We start from the raw sequence: 22,366 nt of genomic DNA, 5'->3' as shown, positions 1-22,366 counted from the left end.
CTCGGCTTATAAGTGATCAGATGAGGACAAAGTCACAGCAAACATCAGCCTCTGTGAGCTAATTATTATGTCCTAGATGATTGTTCCAAAGACAGAGTTGAACCTGGGCTTTCACCTCTGACAAGTTTTTCCCCCATGATATGAGTCCATGGGAGAAAAAGACAATAATAAATCCACTTGTTAAACGGGAAATAAATAAATAGCATCACATGTTGACAAGCACACATTTTTCATTAGATAGTGATGAGCATTAGTAAAAGAAAGTCAGGATTGCTTTTGTACTCGACAATGGTGTGGTACCCTTGCTGTGGAATTACTTTCTTGATGAATTTATTCAGGCTGATAGAGGTGCCAGCATCCTCGATTAGACACTGAAAGACACATGACCTAGAGGAGCAATCCTAGGGCTATAATTTGATTTCAGACAGCTTAGAAGTCCCCTGAATATATGTGAACATGTTGTTTACATATGTGGCTATTTTTTTTATCATGTATCTATTACATATGTGTCTAATGTTTATCATTGATGCTTGTGTGTTTCCTACTTACCCAGTTGGGGTTAAAGTTCTCAGTCTCTTAGGTGAAGCCGATCTATTTACGATGCAGATTCCACACATAGCAATCCCCTAGTGAGATGACTGGCATCCTACTTTCATGGTACAAATATAAATTAGGAATCTGGTCATTCCATAGTCTTAGAAATATGGCTTTTTGTCTGAACTGTCTAGATTTTGAATATTGGTTGTTCAGCTTACTAACTTTGGAATTTAGACAAGTTATATAGCTGACATGAACCTACATTTATTGATCTGTAAAATAAGAATAAAAATGATATCAATAGGGTAAGACTGTAATCAGCATGATAAATTTGCAATATGAGTAAATAAGTTCACAGGCATAAATTACTTGGGAGTATCAAATATAGAAATCACTTAACGGAGTTCTGTTATTATCATTTAATCTCAAAGCCATCTGGCTAGGAAGTCATAACAGCCAGATATTATTTCAAAGCTCTTTTGAAATATGGAATGCAGTATGTAACCCCACCTTGTGGATATCTAGTAGTTATTGATACAGTGTCAAATGCTCAATGTATATACTCAATAAAACATTATGCTGGTTTTTTTTTTATAATAATAACAGACATAGTGCTAACTAACTTACTTCAGTAAGTATAGGACAGCCATTAGTTCTACGTGAAAGTTCTGTTGGAAAGAGGAGGTGTAGGTATTATCCAGTGATCAAACATTTGCTTAACTTGTCTATTACCTATGAGTCCAGATTCAATCCCCAGCAGACAGGCAGGCACGTGCAGCACACACAATCACACACACAAGTGCATACTCACATACACACATGCACTTGCATACACACACAAGTACACATGCAGGCACACACGCACATAGAAGCAAAACCTCTTCTTCAGGTTGAGGAGGATATAGTTTGGGTAGAGTGTTGCCTAGGTCGAATAAGGTTGGGGTAAATCCTCAGTACCACAAAAACAAAGTTTTCTTTATCAGTGAATATTTAATTGGTTCATCTTATCTTTTAGACTCTGCCTTTCCTATAATAATCCCTTTTGTTGATACCAAGAACATAGCACACGTTTTCTTTGGCAACAGGCCCAGACTTTCCTAGTAACTCATTCATCATCAAGTACATAAAAATACATTGTGAATTTTTTTTTTTGGGCTGGGGGAATATTTTGAGTTATGGGACATAGAGCAATTTTCCATCCTTGAAGATGGTAAATTTACAGCCTTCTGACATAACAGACCAGAACTAATCGATTTTGTCTGTAGCATGCATCATCATAAAAAAAAAAAAAGGCAAAGAGAGATACTCACGGAGATTCAGGGAGATGTGTGTTTTGCCTTGATAGTCCCACAGCATGTCCCTAACGTTCACTGTGTTATTTTTCTCAGATTCTGATTCGTTATCAACTAGCAGAGTTTAGGCCCATGGTATTGGTTGATCTTGCAGACATTCATAAGCTTATGATAAAATCACAGCTTAGTGATATGGGAAACAAAATTGAATTGTTCAAATTAATTTTTCTGTAGTTATTTATATACAACTTAGGTCTTTAAAACCCAGTTGTAAAATAGCTGGATTCAATATGGCAACAATAATGAAAAAAACTAATTCAACAAAAAAATAGAATATGTAGATTTTTTTGTCTCAAAGCAATCAATATGTGTGTTTGCCTGTGGCCATTTCAGGAGGTAATATTGGGTCCATTTCTTACTTTTTCTTGAGGCAAATATTTCAGCTAATATTTCAGCTGGATCCAACACACGGCCTCTAATTAACATCTTGGAAGTTTCTCTTCTGGTGTTTAGATAACCACTCTGACCTCATTGCCTGATACCCTCTATGTCCCCTCCTTCAAGACTGGCAGTCATACGAAATCTGCTTTTTCATCTTTTCACATTGCTCCTAAATGATGTCATAAGAGTTCTCTGCCCCTGAAACAACATTTTCTCAGCTCAGCATCTTTTCTGCATCTCAGACACGTATTTTAATTACATACCAGATGTCCCCCAGGCACCTCAAACTCAATAGGTGCTGAACAGAATTTATTATCTTGCCTTACAAACATCTTGTGCTGCTCTACCGGCTTGCTGTCAGCTGGGGCTTACTCCAGAGACCTGGGCGTGAGATGCAGCTCACAAGCTTTGTTCTTTGCCTCAAATCAGCCATAAAAGCTCACTGGTTTTCAGTGTCCTATAATTGTGCCTGAAATAGACACTTTGGCTATGGGTTTTCTTGCCACCTGAGTAGCTTACTCCTCTTCTGTAGGCCTCTGTGCTCACCCTGTAGGTGGATTTTCATATGTAGATGTCACATTAAGCTTAGGAAGTATGCGCTGTCCTGGCTGTAATTCTCTTTATTATAGAGTGGAGGGACGTAGAGACTAGAAAGGATGACAATCTGTTCTAATACAGCAGAGTAGCTGGAGTCCATCTACTATCATTAAACCCTTGCCTGCTCGCATAGGGCTGCAGTCGGACCCTCTTCCTCCCGCCTCACTAACTGCTTCCGGCTGGAGTACTACTGCTAAAGACATGGCAAGAGGTCTTTAAGACCCTTTGTGGGGAAGACTGTGAAGTCTATGCCATTTCCGTCATGATATCATGATCCCATTTGCCTCCGTCATGGTCTATCATTTGCACTGATGATCCCATAGTTGCAGGGGTTCGGTGGCTGCCTCAGCAGGCATGGAGGAAATGACACTGACCTGTGCTGCCCATGGTGCTTCACTGCCACATACTGTCAGTAAGAAAAGAAAACGTCAGATCACGTAAGAAGCTCCCGGTGATGCAGTAAATCTCAACCCCAAAGAAGCCACATTTTTAATGTTCTATATGATGAAATGGAAGAAATACCCAAAGTGTTTCTGCTGGACACTAAAGCTGCCTGGTTGTTTCTAGAAAGAGACCAGGGCAATTATAGGAGTCAGGAGCCAAACTCATCTGCTCTACTCTTTCTGTCTCTCCATGTCTGTGTCTGTCTGTCTGTGTCTCTGTCTATCTGTCTATCTCTGTCTCTGTCTCATGTGTATGTGTCATGGAACACCATTTTCATTTGAAAGGATAACTGGCCAACAATGATACTCAGACTTGGGTATTAGGCACATATCTTCTCAAGAACGAACAAAATGAGAAAGAAAGCCTGTCACTCAGGAAAAGCAAATGACAGCATTTGTTGTTAGTGTTGAACTGGAGCTCTCAAGGGGAATTAGAATTTTGGAAAGTTCTCACCTGCCACTGGGAGCATGACAACCCCGAGTACATTATGGCTTTTCTCATGTAATCATTGGCAACATTAAGGAATGTGCTTTGGGGATGTCATATGATGAAATTCATCAAAATTTGGGAGATATGTCTAACAGTGTGCTGATATCCTCCAAGAGATTCATTTATGAAGGCATAGAGACATGCATAATTCTGTAAAAGTTACATTCCAAAGACAAGATTGATCAGAAGTTTGTGGATACCATTTCTGATTCCAGTGTAATGAATTACCATTCGTAGAACCTTGATATGATACCAGAGAAAAAGAATCATAGTTCCCTAGAAAGGAATAGATAGTTCCCTAGAATTGTCTTGTTGTAGATATGCAAGTAAAGGGATATGAAGGGCTCCTGAAACTCAATCATGTAGAGACCATTGCTCTGAGATCTTTCCCTGCCTGTCCACCCATAATACTGCCTCTGACTTGCTAATCTTCAAGTTGATTGTGTCCCTCAACATCAGTGCTTATCTGAGCATGCTGTTCAAGACCCTTGGTGTACTACATCCTGCCTAAACCTTACCGGTTGATCTCATATCAGTTTCTTTTTTATGCAGGTCAGTGTTAGCCTTAATAAGGTGCTGAGAGTTCTTACCAAACTCTCCATGCTAGTTTTGTCTTTGTCCACATGCATGCACACATACAGCCATGCTCGGTGTCTCTTGTGATGCATCTTCCAGCCAACTCTTTCCAAACTGCCACCACACTACAATCAATCACCTGTCAAATCCTGTTTAGCCTACAAAACCTATCACTTCCTCAGGAAAATTTTATGAACCATATCTCTCCCTCCCTTGCCTAGTCAGTCAGAATAAATTGATCCGATTTATGAACGTCAGATAACCGGTTGTATGTGATTGTATTTTAATTATCAGTATTAACATCTGTTAGCATCTGTATCATGCACTGGTTTGCTATCTCCTCTAAGAAAGGGCCAGTCCATGGAAAGTTTCTGGTACACATTATTCCTGAGATAAATATTTCTTAAATACATAGTCCAAGGGTTCCTTATAGGTATCAAATTCTGTGATCCAGTTCTACAATAAGAAACAATGAATGACATCTTTGTATTAACTGGCAGAGGTATATATTTGCTTTGCTCATATGTACCCACATACAGGTTCTTTGCTTTTTAATCAAGAGGCTCATCTCCTTAGATTTATTGTATCTTTTGTGCCCCTGAAAAGATAGTTCTGGAGACAACATGGTACATTAAACTGGATTATTTTCATAAATAATAATGCACATATATTCATTAATAATATATACTTCACATCAATGCTTCAATAAAAATTAAAATTTAAATATCTGTTCTCATATGGATATAAATGTATGTAAGAATTCTGTATAATAAGCTCTCAATGAACTAAAAAGTAGTGGAAAAAATTTTAATGAGAACTGAAAATCAGTGGGACTTTACTATACAGCAAAGTGGTAAGAGAAGATAGAGGATCCTGGGATCACTGAATATGGAAGCCAGTTCCAGTATTGGCCACGCTCTAATTCCCCAAGTCAGGGAAAAGCTGAGAACAGGGACCGATATGTCTCAGGGCTCAGACATCTGTCTGAGAATTTCATAGATATTTGTACTTCATTTTGACCAGCAATCAAATTCTTCACTATGGCCCCTTGTAAGCCAATAAGAACATAACTTATTTCTTTGAAAGTAAATACTTATGATTTTTGTAGTAGCATCTTGCTCCATATCATTTTATACAAATCAGAATGAACCATGGAGATTATTGAGAGATTTCCACACTGGAAATTTAAAACATAACTTCATTTTGAAAACTGAAGACTTAGAAGCTTTCAATGAGATGAAATGAAATCAGTGTATAGCTAGTAATTTTTATGACAATGTATTGGCACATATACAATAATGTTCTTTTAAAAATATTTTTAAATTTATTCAGTGTGTGTGTGTGTGTGTGTGTGTGTGTGTGTGTGTGTGTGTGTGTGTGTGTGTATGCAGGCACACACAACACTGAACACATGTGAAAACAGGGAACAACTTAGGGTAGTGGGTTCTCTCCCTTCACCATGTGGGTTCTGGGAAATGAGTTCAGGTTGTCAGACTCTGCAACAAGGAGCACTATCCTCTGAACATTCTTAAGGTTCTTCCATAATGCTATGACTTTAGGAAGGCTAAATGCCACAGACAGGCTCTCTGAGGGTGATTCTACAGAATCCCCAAATGCCCACCCCAGATTCAGCATTATTTTCTCTCTGTCAGTTCAGCTTGATGCTCAAATAGAAAAGCAACTTCACCCCACCAGGAAGCACGCATGTTTGCTCTTCCGTGGCCTTTCCATTTTAGCAACTGGGATGATCCATAGGCACCGAGTTCATGGCCAGAGATGTGCAGCAGGTAGATTCTGATTCTCTACCTGGTATTAAAGATGAACAGGAAACAGGGACTTCTTCTGTAGTTAGAAACACACAACCACTGGGTGGTGGTGGTGCATGCCTTTTATCCCAGCACTTGGGAGGCAGAAAGCAGGTGCATCTCTGTGAGTTCGAGGCCAGCCTGGTCTACAGAGTTCATTCCAAGATAGCCAATGCTATACAGTGAGACCCAGGCTTGAAAAATCAAGAAACCCACAATCTAGAATAGGTTTAAATGTACCTACTGAAAGTATTAGTTCGGTTTTGTGCAGTCTGCCATAAGTAAACAGCACACAACAAATGGTTACTTCATCTCCAAGTAAAATGGAACTGTTATCTCCCCTTCTAATCCGTGTGCAACTTGATCTGGAAAAAATAAATAAATAAATCAAAACAAACCAAAAACTCAGAGTCACAACACAGGTGATTTACAAAATTAGTGAAAGAATGATTTGACATTTTTGACAGGGTTCAGTATGATGGGACAGTATTATAAATACTGACTTAAAGACCTCTCAGGTTGAAAACATTTCTTGCCACTGGAATGCATCAGGGAACTAGTAATTCCAGTACAAATTCAATAAAAACAAAGTAATATCACCTGTTCTCTTTACTAAATAGTCCAGGATTTCTCATTATCTGTGTGCTTAGTATTTCCACATAGCAACGTTCCACGCGTCAGAAGGAGTTTTAGGAGTGAACTGCCCCAAGATTAGAATGAATAAGCGGCTGGAGGGGGCTGGGAATGGAGTCAACGTCATGATGACTCTGATGATTAATTTCGTCCCATAGCTGCAGATCATTCTACAAGATGACTGATGGATACATCATAGTTTGTTGTTGTCAAAGTTTCTACTTTCCCTCTTGGAATTTAAAAATGCGATTTTGTGGACAGTTAAAAAAAAAAAAACCAACAACCCTGTTACTTTTGTTTAAACGTTCATATGACTGGATTCCTGGATTTTTGACAGATTGTCACAATTCCTGCAAAAGTATTTATTTTACCTCCCTTGAGAAATTGAGCCAGGTCCCTCTAACCCCTTGCCTTCTCTCCACTCCTCTCCAGCTAGGTGATAGGCTTGTGTCCCTGGACTCTGTAATTCTCCATGCTTTTCTGAAGCTCCAGGTCAGTGGTGGTCCCAGTCCATCAAGAGCTTACTTAAAGGAGAATGGTTAACTTCGGGTGATTCCTGACAACATAGCATGGAAAATGATTGGCAGAACTGATGATGCATACCATTAATAAAGTGATTTCTACTCCAAAGAGCTATTTTTAGAGACAATATAAATGAACTCATTTATTCCTAGCAATCTTGGGAGACCAAATTTTCTATTATTTCCTTTTCCATAGATGAGGACTGAAGCAATAAGGGGCCACATTAGTCAATATTACACAACCCATAAGTGACAGAGTTACAGTGCACAACCTAGGGAAGTGGCCTTGGGGTTCACTCTTCAGAGCATTACTGCACCTGCAAAGTCCAGTACAACATCAAAAGTTGTCTCAAGTAATTAAATAGCAGTAAGCCTGAAGAGGAGCTAAATATAGTTTGCTCTGCTAATACAAAATGCCCCCAAAGGGTCCAAAGAAAAAAACTAAAAGGCAAAAAGATTTGGCTTAATTTAAAAAAGGAAATAGACTGTGTGTGTGTGGGGGGGATGCCTCAGTTGTTCAAGTGCTACTCCTACAAGCATGTTGATGTGAGTTCAATTCCCAGAACCCACATAAAAAATGTCAAGCATGGGACATATTCTTGTAATACCAACACTGGGGAGGCAGAAAGGGATGGGTCCTTGGGCCAGTCTACCCTCATCAGTGAACTCTCAGCCAATGAGAGACAGCCTCAACGGTGCATAGTGTTCCTGAGGGTGACACCCAGATTGTCCTCTGGCATCCACACACAGGTGTACAAGTGCATGCATATTTGCATGTACATGTGCATCCGCACACATGTACACCAACACACAAATGAACAGGAGTCCATATGCACACACATAAAGGAAGATAAAGGTGTATCTTTAAAAGATGGATCTCTCTTTCCAGAAGCACTGGCTTCCATCATGCTGCTGCTGCTGAGCTGTTTTTCAGTGATTCAGTTAATGATGCTGACAAGTAGAACGTGGTTGGGTTAGACAAATCTTTTCTCTATCCTGTATTGCAATGAATCAGGCATGTATCACAATAACTGCATTGTGATAAACACTTATTTGGGAAGTTAATATATTGTGATGCCGGAAGTGCGGAGGAAAATGTCCCCTTAAAGAAATGATTGACAAGCATCACCGTCATTACTTTTTCTTTTTTTCTGCCGAGCTCCTGTCATTACTTTTTAAACAAAAGTGTACTATAATACATTTGGACTCAAGTTCTCAGAGAAGGCTATTTTTAATGTTTGATTATTTTAATTAGCCAATGCACCCTATATATTGTGTACAATTTGAAATACGCACACATTGCAAAACGGCTAAATTAAGCTAATTAGTGTTCAAGACGGGTTTTTGCTCTGTTTATGATATTTATTATTTTAAATTACTGAAACATATTGGGAATAACAGAAAATCATTCTGAATGCTATTTCTCAGTTAAAATTGGTAGCTAATCACCAAAACAGGACAGTATTTTTTCCCCAAAGCCAATGGCCACAGGCTTTTCTTTCTTATTCCTTCTCTGCCTTTCCTAACACTCATGCATGGTTTCCATCCACTTAGGCAATTCTTATGCAAGAAGCTAAACGTAATTAAATGTGCAGGATGAAAAGATGGCCCAGACACTGCTGGTACCCCCAGGACCTGAGAGCTTCCGCCTTTTCACGCGAGAATCTCTTGCTGCTATCGAAAAGCGTGCTGCAGAGGAGAAAGCCAGGAAGCCCAAGAAAGAACAAGACATTGATGATGAGAACAAACCAAAGCCAAACAGTGACTTGGAAGCTGGGAAGAACCTTCCATTCATCTATGGAGACATTCCTCCAGAGATGGTGTCGGAGCCTCTGGAGGACCTGGACCCCTACTATGTCAGTAAGAAAGTGAGTGCTGATTTTACATGGCCAAGACGTTCTCATTTAGATGTGCAAAGCGGGGGCTTGTGTACATTAGAGAATTGTAATTTTCATCTGTGAAAGATTGTAAGGTGCTCTTTGCTGCCACATATCTGAAAGCACAGTAAAGCAAACACAGAAAATTCATAAGAAGTTATGTTTTTGCTACAGAGGAATAAGCATAAACCATTTCTACCATTTCACAGTATCAAGATAATGGGAAAACTTACAGTTGACAGCAAAGATGAATATCAGCTATTGCTAACCCATTTAACTGCTTGATAGACAGCAAAATTGTAGTGATGAGGGTGAAGGAGAGTGGGTGCTATACTTATTTTTTAGTTCATTCTTGGCTGGATGTTTCTTACAATCATCTGTCTTCTAGAAGACAGTGATCTACTTGTCTCTCCCTGTAGACAGATAATTCACGGAGAAGCATGTTTACCCAGGCATACATTTTTAGTCTTTATCCTCTAACTTGGTGTATGATTAGGAACTTCTATAGGCTTTGTTGAGATTGTGTCAGGCTAAACTCTAGAACAATCTACAAATAATTAAAACATTACCACAAAGAAAGAAATATCAAGATTAGAAGAGAAAATAATAGTGATGATAATAATAACAACAGTGACAATAATCCTCCCATAATTTAAAGGAACAGTTATGACTATGTTTCCTGATATTCAAAATAACTACATAATTCTTCCAGAATTAGACAATTTCTATAGTTAAGTCAACTTGGTGAAACTTGTAGAGAATCTAAATAAAGGATACTATTTTAATTCCTAAATGGATATTTTGGCACCTTTCTAACCATAATTTATAGCTTACCTTTACCCAAATAAAACAGTTCATTGTAAAGAATAACATCATCTTGAGTTGATGATTTGTGGTTTGAGAAAGGAAATAGAACACCTTTACTTGTCAAAATAGAACTTTTAAAAAGCAGTGGTTGAAGATGCTGCATCCTTTGAGTAGAAGACAGTTAGGGTTATTAGTCCTGGGGACGGAGCGCTGGCTCTGTGGTTAAGAGCGCTTGCTGTTCTTACAGAGGGCCGGAGTTTGGTTCCCAGCTCCCACGTCAGGTGGCTCAGGACCGTCTGCAATGACACCTCCAGATCTGGCCCTCTCTGTAAGCACTCTCACACACATGTACACACATGTACACACACAAATAAAATCAACCTCTTGAAAAGTTATGTCCCTTGGGAAGGAAGGCATTAAATATACATTCTTGTGCTTCTAAAATAAGTTTCAGTACTCTACTGCAGAGATAATCAAGAAATATTTGAAATTTAGAAACTCCGTTTTTAATAAATTATTATTAACAATAAGGGACTCCTCTCAGAAACTGGGAAAGTAAACCTAAAATATACATTTGCAGCCGTATATGTTGTTACATACTTATAAGTCCAGCACTTCGGAGACAGCCAGAAGGATCATAAGCTCAGGGCTAGCCTGAGCTAAAAGTACAGCCTGAGCTACAAAGCCCAAAGTATATGTTTTTAAAGTTATTTTAAGGACACAGAGTTTGTTTTATTTTGATATGATAAAGGTATTACTTATTTTTTAAGGAGCCAATCAGTTTGTTTTGCTTACAGTGGGCAGGGGTGGAGGAGAAAATAAGAGATATTAACCAATGGAGGCCTATGTTTATTTGCATTGAAAGAATTTCCTTCCCAAGGACAACATAACCTCTGTGAAAGCGCTGCTCTTGGCTGCCTAAAAGATGATATTAAATAACCCCCCACACACACACACCATTAGATTAAGTACGCTGTTTGGACTCCACATTCAACAAGGACTCTTCTGTCCATAATTTGTTTTCTCAAAGATTTCCTGAGGGAAAAGCATCACTATAGTTCTTCTTCCACATGAGAAAATAACATACACATTTTATTGTAAATTGATTAGCATATGATTTTACAGATCAGGGTTTCAAGCTTGATTGATTTGAATCTGCCGCGAGAAAACAGAATTGTTTTCTGTGTGCTGGAAAGGACAGGCATTTCTCACTCCGAAATGCGGAACCAGACTTGGACCACAATTCGCTGGCAGTAACTCTGAACCATCATGGGAGACCACTATACCACCCTTCTCCTGTTGGTGGCCCTGGCTTCATTGATGACATATCTATGAGAGTGAGGATTTGGACACTACTTTCCAAAAAGTGATGTGGGACTCTTAGGAGACAAAGGGAGGAGCTAATGTATGAAGTCAGAATTTTACCATAGCTCGAAGCCGTGTTACTACATGACAATGTATGTAAAAGACAACATGGGAGCACAGCTCCATGTACCGACTTGCTGTTGCTAATTAGTGATGTATCTTAGTGCCTAATATAACTAGATGAGTAATACCGCAACGTATTTTAATAGCATTTAAGTTGGCCAGGTTAACAGCTTAAAAATAGTGGCAGGATAATAATAGCTAACATTTGCTGGGCTCACCCTATGTGAGGAGCCATTGAATACTCCAATTCATTTCATACCAACGAGCCAGGGATGCAGTTACTATTGTTAGATGCAGTTTACAGATGGGAAAGTAAAGCCATGGGCAATGCCTTAACTTACCAGAGTCACACTCTATCAGGGACAGACCAAGGATAGGAGCCTAGTCTGCCCAGCTTTCGAGCTTTTGACTGCTGATCAAACTCTCTGCAGGAGCGGTGGAAGTAAAATAAGATTGTCACAAGTTGGTTGCACCACTTCTTTTAAATTCAGTACTTGATGTCATCCTGCTCCATTGGGGTGTAATGCTGCTCCTTTCACAGTATCAAGAATTTCAGTGAGCTCATGAGTATTCACCCAGAAGAAAAAAGTAACCCGCATTCCAGAGTAGAAAGTAACTTTTGCAACACACCGGCCATAGTGTTTATAATGATTGTGGCAATAGACACCCAATTTTTTCAAGGTACTTCACCACTCACTTATCATTACTTAGAAACCTGACTTCAGAGCTGGTGTTATTTATCTCCCACCCAGCCATCTGGTGTGTTCTCATGTAATTTTTGGTGTAGGTACATCATTCGATAGTATCAGAACTCTAGATTTCAAACATTTCCATGGAACTCTTTCACTGTGGAGAACAACAGAATTTTACGCCTTGTTTCCAAGCCATTGGGCATGTGTTCTTAAGCTCTGTCCTGTACCTGAGCTGTAAATTCAGATCAGATGCAGTGCGCTCACCAGCTAGGACCCACTAAAACCCACAGGCTAACCTCTGGAAACGCAGAGGGCTTCATGTGTAAAAGGACAGTTCATTCCTGCTTCATCTATGTTTAGAGATATTTTCAAATAAACCCCCCCTTCTAATGCTGCAAGTGAAAAATTGCCTTTTCAGAGAAACTGTTTCAAAGAGCATGAGCTAATGCACTTCAAATTATTGTGAACTTTTACACACTGTTGCTGATGGTGATGCCTAAATGGATCTTGATTGCTTGACTGTGAATTCGTGACAATCCACTAATGCTCCTGCAGTTCAAGGGCAGGCTTGGCAAGGTTCATGGTCACTTGCAGATAATCCTGATGCCAGTAAGGAGTAGTTTACTTACCCTCCTCTTAGAATTTATGAAGCTCAGTTCATTGAAAGCGGTTTGTTAAGTAATGGTTGGCTCCACGGTCGTAAATACAGCAGGGCTGTGAGAGGATTGTTTGTTGTCCCTGCCCTTTCTGCTCACAGTATAAACATTCCTGCCTGCCTCTTCAAACAGAGCGTGTAGCTAGTCACTGTGAATGTATGGATATAGCCTTAGTTAAAGGGTACAAACATGTTATTAAGTAAAGCAGTACATACAACATATGTCATAAAGGTGAACAGTGTCTTAAAGGTAAACCCATATTTAATTAGAACAAGCATTTATTTGCAAAACACACTATTAAATACTGGGGGACATGTGCAACCATAGACTGCAGGTTCTTTGTGCTCAGGCACTTATAAAAACATCTAACCAGGTTCTCCCGGGAATGAACCCTCTGAGGAAATTGCTGCTTGATGGTGATTACAAGCAACATGTGAAAGAGTGCAAAGTAATATACGAAGACTTATTGGCAAGAGAAACAGCTAGGGAATTATTAGAAGGTAGTGTGATTTATCTAGGAAAATGTGAGGGAGGGCGATTTGACTATTGAGAATGGAAAAAAAAGATTAAATAATATGATTAATATGACTGCCTGCATATTAGAATTACGTGAGGAGAATGGAATGTTTAAAATATCTAAATACCTGCCTGTCTCCAAAATTTAAGTATGGACAATTCTGAAGTATTCCCAGGACATTCTAGCATGAAGGTGTTTTAAAAACGTCTTTTTGAATAGAGGGTCATGATAGGTGGGTCAACTTGGATGTAGATAGCCCTTTCTCCAGGTCTAGCCTTTGCCTCTGATTCTGTGAGCATGTCCATCAGAGCCAGAGGGAGGGGTTGACAGGCTCTGACTGGGACTGACAAGGGGATCACATGGTTGGAACAGAGACAGCTCCAGTGGTAAAAAATAAAGCGTGATCGTTCCCGGGGGCCTTGATCGGTAGTCACGGGTCTGCATAGCTTAAATGCTAAGGTGATGATTGTATGCTTCAGATCGTAGACTTTTAACTATGACGTGGCCTTTGAAGCCATGCATTTAAAATTAATTTTCAATGCAGCTGTCTTTCTCAGCATAAGCTCCAAAGTGGGTCCTTCTCCACCCTCAAAATCAGGTTCCGTGACTTACCTAAATATCTTAAATCAGGGGAGCAGCTACAGAGATAAAGGGAGGCCACCACAAAATTGGGGTTAGAACTTTGATATGACTGAAATATTTAGAAAAGATTATTTTAACAGCTCTGCATACAGAATAACCTGAAAAGTCACCAAAGCTGGAGACAGATGGCAAGCTTCAAATAGAAGTGAACTCTGTAAGGCTGTAGAATTTGACTTAAAAGAATGTGTAGGGCTATCAGTTTGTATCAACAAGTTTGGAGGCTTAGAGACTGGCCAGGTACTGGTCAGCTGGACCTTTACTGTGGCTGGATATTTAGAGGAGAAACACGGAGCCTGTGTCTAGTAAACAGGATATGTGTTATGTTCCAACCAATCTAAATGAACATGTTTAAACAAACGAATCAGGTAAGAGTTCTTGGTGTGAGTTGGAAATGCTTTGAATAAACCCGAATGTCTGATTTAGTAATCTCCCTCATATTTTCTCTTTCAGACTTTCGTGGTGTTGAATAAAGGGAAGGCAATCTTTCGATTCAGTGCCACCTCTGCCCTGTACATCCTAACTCCGCTAAACCCGGTTAGGAAAATTGCTATTAAGATTTTGGTACATTCATATCCTTTTCATGTGAATTGTTCAAATGCTATTTCTAATGGTTGATTTCCAATAAAACACCTTTCTCATATTTTAATATTTATAAAATTTCTTTGCAGCGAATGATAACATTGTTAGTTTAAGAGATTGATTTCCATTGGTCTTCTGTTATTTATATAACAAGTTTATCATAAAATTATTACCATGGTTCTAGAAGCAAATATGAAGCCATGCTAGAAAGCATGTCAATGGACCATATTGTGCAACAGAAACAAAAGCAAATCCTCTTACCCTTTACTCGCCTTAATTAAATACTTTTATTATTGTTTAAGAGGTCTAGCCTATTACAGTTGTTATAGTGTATACACTATATAGCATATAGAGTTAGTGTCACTATACATATTAACAAATGCTCCAAAATTCATGTCTTAATTGGCTGTCTACCCTCAGCAAATTTGCCTCCATTTCCCCTCATCATCCTTACTTCCACTCCTTTCTTGCTTTCTCCCTTATTTTTCTTCATTCTGTAAATATTATGAAACTGCTACATATCTATGTACCTGGATAATAATATATCAAAAAGTCATCAACCTTCCAACTCCTTTTGGGCCTAGGATATGGTTCAGTGGTAAAATACTAACTCGGCATGTTAAAGGTGCTGTAATGGATTCCCAGTATGACATACACATGTGCAAATTATAACAGTAAAAAAAAATACATGTGATGGGAAGACTAAGCATAGATTATAATAGATTTTGAAGTAATGACAAAATAGGTTTAGGATGGTATTTAATAGTGGGCATTTTCTATAGACAAATTCAAAACAGGCATATAGAACGCAAAACATATTATCATATGGTCACCGCAAATAGGCGGTAACCTTTTGAAGTACGTAAGGATTCTCTCATTCTGAAGTTTTATGTTAGAAAGGTTTATATTTTAAAATAAAATGATTTGTCACATGAACTTCCTTGTAGTGAAGTCTGTATTGAAATAGCAAGAACAATGCACCTGGCAGAACAGCAAATGATACCACCTTGTTAGCACAAAATAACACCCCTATACCTGCTGTAAAGTATAAAGAAATGAGTTCCATCACTGTCATCAACATGAGCCTGCTGCAGGAGCTGTTTAGAAGAGAATTCCTAATCAGTGTAAACTTTTTAGAAAGAATATCAGGCCATATGAAAGGCTTTGACTTCTCTCATTAACCATTGTCTTAACCCAGCTAAGTAAGATTAATTTCACAGTTAACTCATGTTTCTGAATCTTTTGTGTTGGATAAGTTTTACATGTCTATAATGAATCAACATTTTATTCCTTAACTACAGTCTACTTTATTCAGCATGCTTATCATGTGCACTATTTTGACCAACTGTGTGTTTATGACATTGAGCAACCCTCCAGACTGGACAAAGAATGTAGAGTAAGTAGGAATAACTTCTTGAAATGAAGAAAACACATTCAGATTCTTTCACAATCTCTTTGTGGTAATGGTCTGACTTGTGGCTTTTATTTTTGTAAGTCAGGCTAGACACTTCTGTCTTTTGAGTCTTTAGTTTTGAGAAAGATGCCCAAGCAAATGACTTCAATTTTTATTATTAGCACTTTCAGAGATTACTATGAAAATTTACTATGCCATTCTAAGCCACCATTCATCAATGATTTATATTTTAGCAAAGGATCATTTAGAATATCTGAAAATATTTTCTAGATGTTATTGTCATAGTGGATCCTGTCTGTAGGTTGAAGCAGCCCTTTCAGCCAAAATACCAGGTGCCATTTAAGACTTACAGCTAACAAAATGGAAACAACTGTAAAAACATTTGTACATAAACTTTTTCTAATAAGACTAATTGAAGCATTTAGTCACAGATAAATTTCATTTAATTTTAATAATATAACACTAAAAGCTAAGTCAGGGGAATATTTAGATATGAACCTTTTTAATTTTATTTTTTATGTGTATGAGTGTTTTGTCTGAATGTATGTCTGCACACCATGTGTGTGTGGTGCCTAAGGAGGACAAAATAGGATATTGAATGCCCTGGGACTGGAGTATAGAATGCAACCTGGATCCTTTGGAAGGCAGTCATCTGTCTAGACTCAAGTGTCTTGTTTTAAGGGAAAATAGTAACTTAAAGATGCTCTACATACTATCAAAACAGTCTTAGCATTACAAGAGTTTCGGGTTTGAACATTTCTGTTAAGTAACTGTACAACTTTTCTAATCCACTACGTATGGTAGTTTTTGCATCACAGTAGGGAAACAAGCAAAATTGTGGTTGTCACTGAAAAAAAATTTTAAAAAATTTAACAAGTGAAACCAAACAGAAATAAATCTACATGGAGTTGAAGGAAAAAAAAAGAAGACAATAAGAAACCTCGGTTCTGAGGTGAAGGTAGAGGTTATGTCATGCAGTACACAAACATCTAAATTAAAGCACAGCTCCACACAAGCGTGGTGTGGTAAAATGCATCTCCTCTTAATATTCAGCTACTTCGTAAGCGGCCATTATACTTACTTCTCCTGTAACCACCTGAGCTTGGTGAGGGTGAGGGATGGAGAGAAAAGGTACTTGGGAAACTGAATGTGATGATTTCTGCATCTGTTTCTTCGTTCCTCCCTACAAGGGAACATCTCACGAAAAGCCTTTCATAAACACCAATCCTAACACTCCACTCATATAAGTGATTTGTAGGCTGGAAAACACAATGAGTTGCCATAAGAAAATCAAATGTTTCCATGACTTAGATGAAATATTCTGAAAAATAAGCTCAAATTGTACTTTTAAAGAACGTGGTGTTTATTTATTTATTTATTTTTTTTTTTTGGATTTTCGAGACAGGGTTTCTCTGTGTAGCTTTGCGCCTTTCCTGGGACTCACTTGGTAGTCCAGGCTGGCCTCGAACTCACAGAGATCCACCTGGCTCTGCCTCCCGAGTGCTGGGATTAAAGGCGTGCGCCACCACCGCCCGGCAAGAACGTGGTGTTTAAAAACAAGTACTCTCCACTATTTTTGGAAGAAACAGAAATAAATTGCCATCACTAGAGAAATGGGCTAGAATACACAATGATAGACCATACACTCAAAAGCTGTTTGCCCTTTGAAGGCTGAGATTAGGATTCAAACAAGCTTGAATATGAAATTATATTGAAGAATTTAGTATATGTGATCTGAGAATGTTAGGCAAATACAGACATGAGATCCTAGAAAACTAATGCATGTTATGGGATCATAAATGCAAACATGAAGGAGACACAGGGACCCGTCAGGGCAGTTTTATAGATCTATACCTGACTCAAGAATGAAAAATAAAATCTATCAGTAGCCTTAAAAGAATTTAACCACTAGAAAACTTGAAAAGGAATATTTCAATAAAGGTGCATGAGTCCACACTAGGATGCCTCTCAAAGGAGACATCTACTATGTGACTACTGAAAATTACATTTGACTAGTTATTTTTACTTGTCCCCTAGCAGTTAGAACACTACCCTTTAGGCTTACATTCTACTTCTGTAGATTCTCCTAAGAGCTCAAGATTAATGGTAATCCACAAAATAGGGGAAACCATTATCCCTTTTATGAATATCTTTATTAATTCTTTGAGAATTTTGTATAGGGTGTTTTGATCATATTCACCCTCCCTAACCCCTCTAAGAAACTATTGTTCTAAAACATAAGTAGTTTAGCAACAAGTTTTGAAGAATATATTTATGACAAATACATTATTTTCTCTTTAGTTTAATCCTTTACTCAGTCTAATAAGAATAATTAAGATTTTTGGGTAAGTACAAAAAGAAATAAAGTTTTGGGAAATTTAAAAAGAAAATGCTCGGGTTTGCCATGCTAAAACTATCTCTTCTATTTCTGCTCTACAGTTGCTAACTGTGCCTTGGGTGCTTTTCCTAGGTATACATTCACTGGGATCTATACCTTTGAGTCTCTTATAAAGATTTTGGCAAGAGGGTTTTGCTTAGAAGATTTCACATTCCTTCGTGACCCATGGAACTGGCTGGATTTCAGTGTCATCGTGATGGCGTGAGTAATTATTTTTATCTGATAAATTCTAAGGAATGAACTAACCTTATAAATTAAGGAATTAACCTTATAAATCAAGTTAAGATATGTTTTGAATACAGAGCTTTCTTGTTAGTCAACTTAACTCAATGCCATATACATTATAATAATACACATCAGACTAAATATTAGAAGGTAGATATGTCTAGCAAATTAGCAACACATGGAATTATTTTATTGTCCCATAATCTTTGAGCAATAACTGGAGTTTCTTCATATCCTGCCGTCTTTATCTTCATCAAAATCAAGTTACTCATTAACTACAATTTAATAGAAACTACTATGCTGCAATAAATTTTGCAAACAATCATCTTCATGTAAATGAAATAAAGCAATATTTTTTCCCTTAAAGGCAGCTTTCAGCCTTTGGCACCCTGAGCTTTTTATCAATTTTGTTTGTGTATCTCAAGGGGCTCTAGATGCCAACCCAGCATTAGTTACTTAAAATGAACTTTGCCAAAACTATCTGTAACTCTGATTTAATCCTACAGGTATGTAACAGAATTTGTAAACCTAGGCAATGTTTCAGCCCTTCGAACTTTCAGAGTCTTGAGAGCTCTGAAAACTATTTCTGTAATTCCAGGTAAGAAGAAACTGGTGTAAGGTGGTAGGCCCTTATATCTCCAACTTTTCTTGTGTGTTATTGTGTTTGTGTGTGAACTCCCTATTACAGATATGTGACAGAGTTTGTGGACCTGGGCAATGTCTCAGCGTTGAGAACGTTCAGAGTTCTCCGAGCATTGAAAACAATTTCAGTCATTCCAGGTGAGAGCTAGGTTAAACACCGAGGCTGACTTTAAACATACCATAATAATATTGGAGTTGCAAACCCACCATTGGCCTTGTTGCTTGTTATTTGGGTCCATCACATTCAAGAATGCCAAAGAGTGTTTCTGTGTTGGTTCATTTCCTTAAAATGTTGGCAATTTCAACCTTATTCCTAAAGTCAGCCTCTGAGTTTAACAGAAAGTTGCATGAGACATCCACATCTCATCAATGAGTGTTTTTGTAAACCCTCTCTTGCATTTAAGATGTGTGTCTTTTCTCCCGCACTCTGATAAAGCTTTGCTATCAATGGCTTTACTGACTGCCTTGTATTTTACCATTTGCTCCAGATCTATTTCAAAAATAGATCATAATTAATAAAAGAGAAAAGGTTATGGAGCAGCATGTGTGTGGCATGGGATCTTTACAGTCTTAAAATTCATTTTGCCTTTTAATCACCGCTTCCTGTAGGCTGGCATAAAGGATGGGTTGGGAGAAACAGCTTCACGAAACACAGTAATTGAAAGAAACAGCAACTGCAATTTAGTTTCCTACGTGTTTGTGGCAATACATGACATCACACAGAAAGAACTTCCCGAAGATTGGGGGACAGTGGTTCAGAACCCTGTGGCAGCGTGGTATTCATATAGAAAGTCAGCCTTTCATCTGTTTCCAAGTCATGAGGCTGTCCATAAAGCTTCTATGTCCATGTAGCTGAGCTGCCCTTCATGGGAGGTGGAGAATGTGTGTACCTAGGAAGAGGAAATCCTGTCATATGTCACCCTGCCCCTCAGCTGACAGAGAGTTCTCTCTCCAAAGGTTTAAAGACCATCGTGGGGGCCCTGATCCAGTCGGTGAAGAAGCTGTCTGACGTCATGATCCTCACTGTGTTCTGTCTCAGTGTCTTTGCCCTAATCGGCCTGCAGCTCTTCATGGGCAACCTGAGGAATAAATGCTTGCAGTGGCCCCCGAGCGACTCTGCTTTTGAAACCAACACTACTTCCTACTTCAATGGCACAGCAGATTCAAATGGGACATTTGTTAATGTAACAGTGAGCACCTTTAACTGGAAGGACTACATTGCGGATGACAGTAAGACGCACAGCCGCTATCCCTTAGCCTTAGTGTGTGTTGCTGAGGGAGTTTTCAACTACAAACAATTCAGACTCCATGAGTGAAGCCTCTTTATTGGTGAACCCCTGGGAAATAACATCAAACTTTGATGAATTCTTTAAAAAAATGTATTGCAAATAAAAAAAAGTAGTGCGTGTGGCGGGGGCGGGTACACCTGTGCACAACGGCACACACAAAGAGGTGAGAGGAATTGTGGGGGTCAGTTCTCGCCTTCAGCATATGTGTCCTGGGGATCAGGTTCAGGTTGTCAAGGTCAGAGGCAAGCACCTTTATCTACCCACTGAGTCCTCTCATCTCACCACCCCCCAACTTTGCTCTGTTTTTTTAATGTAAATAGAATTTAATATGAAATCAAATTGGTCATTCTTTATATTAACAGGCCATTTTTATGTTTTGGATGGACAAAAAGACCCTTTGCTCTGTGGAAATGGCTCCGATGCAGGGTAAGAAGGATGTAATAATAACAACAACAGGAATAATAAAGATGTGGAAATTTTATTTTATAAAGGTGGGAGAAATGCCTTATGTGTAAATAATAAGAATGACTGCCTCTCTAGGACGTGCAATTTCTAAATCATAGATGATCGTTGGTAAGAGAGTTTGGAAAATACTTAGAAAATAAATAGCCATGCCACCACAAGGCTAGATAGAGAGCCAGTTATTTAGGAAACACATTCACACGGAAATCTGCAAGCTACTATTTTCCTCAGCTATATACATGAAGCAATCCAAACTAGAAGTAGCCATGATGTCATTGCCTATCTAAATAAACACATACACTGTTGTACGCACACAGAATCCAATGTTGTTAAGTGATAAATGAATCTGAAACTCACGTCCATATGAGAGAAAGGAAAATAAATTCAACCTGAAAAAGCTACATACTCTCAAGATTACAATCACACCGTGTCTGAAAAGGACAAAACAGCAAAGATGAACAAAAGGTCAGAGTTTAAAGGGACTTTTGATGGAGAGTGAGCTAGGTGAAGAACACAGTATAGTTAAGGTGGGAACAGTACTCTGTATGAGTCTTTAATGGTAAATATATTAAGCACTTATCAAGCCATGGAACACAGAGGGGAAAGTAATTGATGCAAACTTTAAAACTCATTGGGAGGCTTGGGGACTGCAAACTTTAAAACTCATTGGGAGGCTTGGGGACTCCAAGATGAAATTTATATATATATATATATATATATATATATATATATATATATATATATATATGACAAGAGAATTTAAAGATAGAACAGATATGTGAAATAACCTCAAAAATGTGAGGTAAACAGAAAATGAGTGAATGTGCTACCTTTCTCTTAGGATATGAGCAGAGTCTGTGACACTAAAGAGAAAGGAGCAGTTGCCTAGCAATAAAGTGTTTCCCACAATAGCATGGATGGCCAATCCTGAAGCCCCTGTACATGTACACTGGTATTGAACAACTGAGAAAATGGAAAGAGATGGTAGGAGCCAGGCTGTTCACTGTGAGAGTGACAAGTTACAAGCAACGATGAGGTCTAGAATGATCCTTGTGCTGAAGGGTTAGAGTTCGAGATAGGAGATGTACTCCAAGTGCGGTTGAATATAAACACAAATGGCTACATGGGCAAATATTTATGTGTTTATGTGTGTGCGCATCATTAGTGAGAATGCACACAAGTACTTTATTATTCTATCAGCTGAGGGGTCCAGAAGTACTGATAGCTCAGTAACAATAGACACCAAGTGCCACCCAGACTTTGGTTTCTGATACTGTTCTCCTTAAGAGGAATCAGGGCTGCTTAGAGGAGTGCTCACTTCTCTCAGGAAATAGAAAAAGATTAGTCTGAAATATGCGAGAAGGTTAAAAAGTGCTACAGGGTAAAAGGTATGAAATCATGGA

At 38.5% G+C, this 22,366-nt stretch overlaps 1 protein-coding gene across 6 annotated transcripts in view; it reads left to right on the top strand.

The window, feature by feature from the left end:
* Positions 1-22,366, top strand: part of Scn3a (sodium voltage-gated channel alpha subunit 3) — a 110,754-nt gene that overhangs the window by 21,226 nt on the left and 67,162 nt on the right. For 4 of the 6 annotated variants that reach the window (XM_076569578.1, XM_006977167.4, XM_015996004.3 and 1 more), the window contains exons 3-9: positions 8,890-9,203; positions 14,405-14,523; positions 15,840-15,929; positions 18,418-18,546; positions 19,259-19,350; positions 20,170-20,442; positions 20,864-20,927. In XM_076569578.1, coding sequence (XP_076425693.1) covers positions 8,940-9,203; positions 14,405-14,523; positions 15,840-15,929; positions 18,418-18,546; positions 19,259-19,350; positions 20,170-20,442; positions 20,864-20,927 — 1,031 coding nt within the window. In that variant the 5' untranslated portion in view covers positions 8,890-8,939. Of the gene's footprint in view, positions 1-8,889; positions 9,204-14,404; positions 14,524-15,839; positions 15,930-18,417; positions 18,547-19,076; positions 19,169-19,258; positions 19,351-20,169; positions 20,443-20,863; positions 20,928-22,366 lie in introns of all 6 variants that reach the window. The other 2 variants (XM_006977168.4, XM_006977166.4) reach the window with 1 other exon arrangement.

This window comes from Peromyscus maniculatus, chromosome 4 (assembly GCF_049852395.1).
Source record: "Peromyscus maniculatus bairdii isolate BWxNUB_F1_BW_parent chromosome 4, HU_Pman_BW_mat_3.1, whole genome shotgun sequence".
Classification (NCBI taxonomy): domain Eukaryota; kingdom Metazoa; phylum Chordata; class Mammalia; order Rodentia; family Cricetidae; genus Peromyscus; species Peromyscus maniculatus.
Note: the sequence above shows the minus strand (reverse complement) of the source record. Positions and strands in the feature narration are given on the sequence as shown.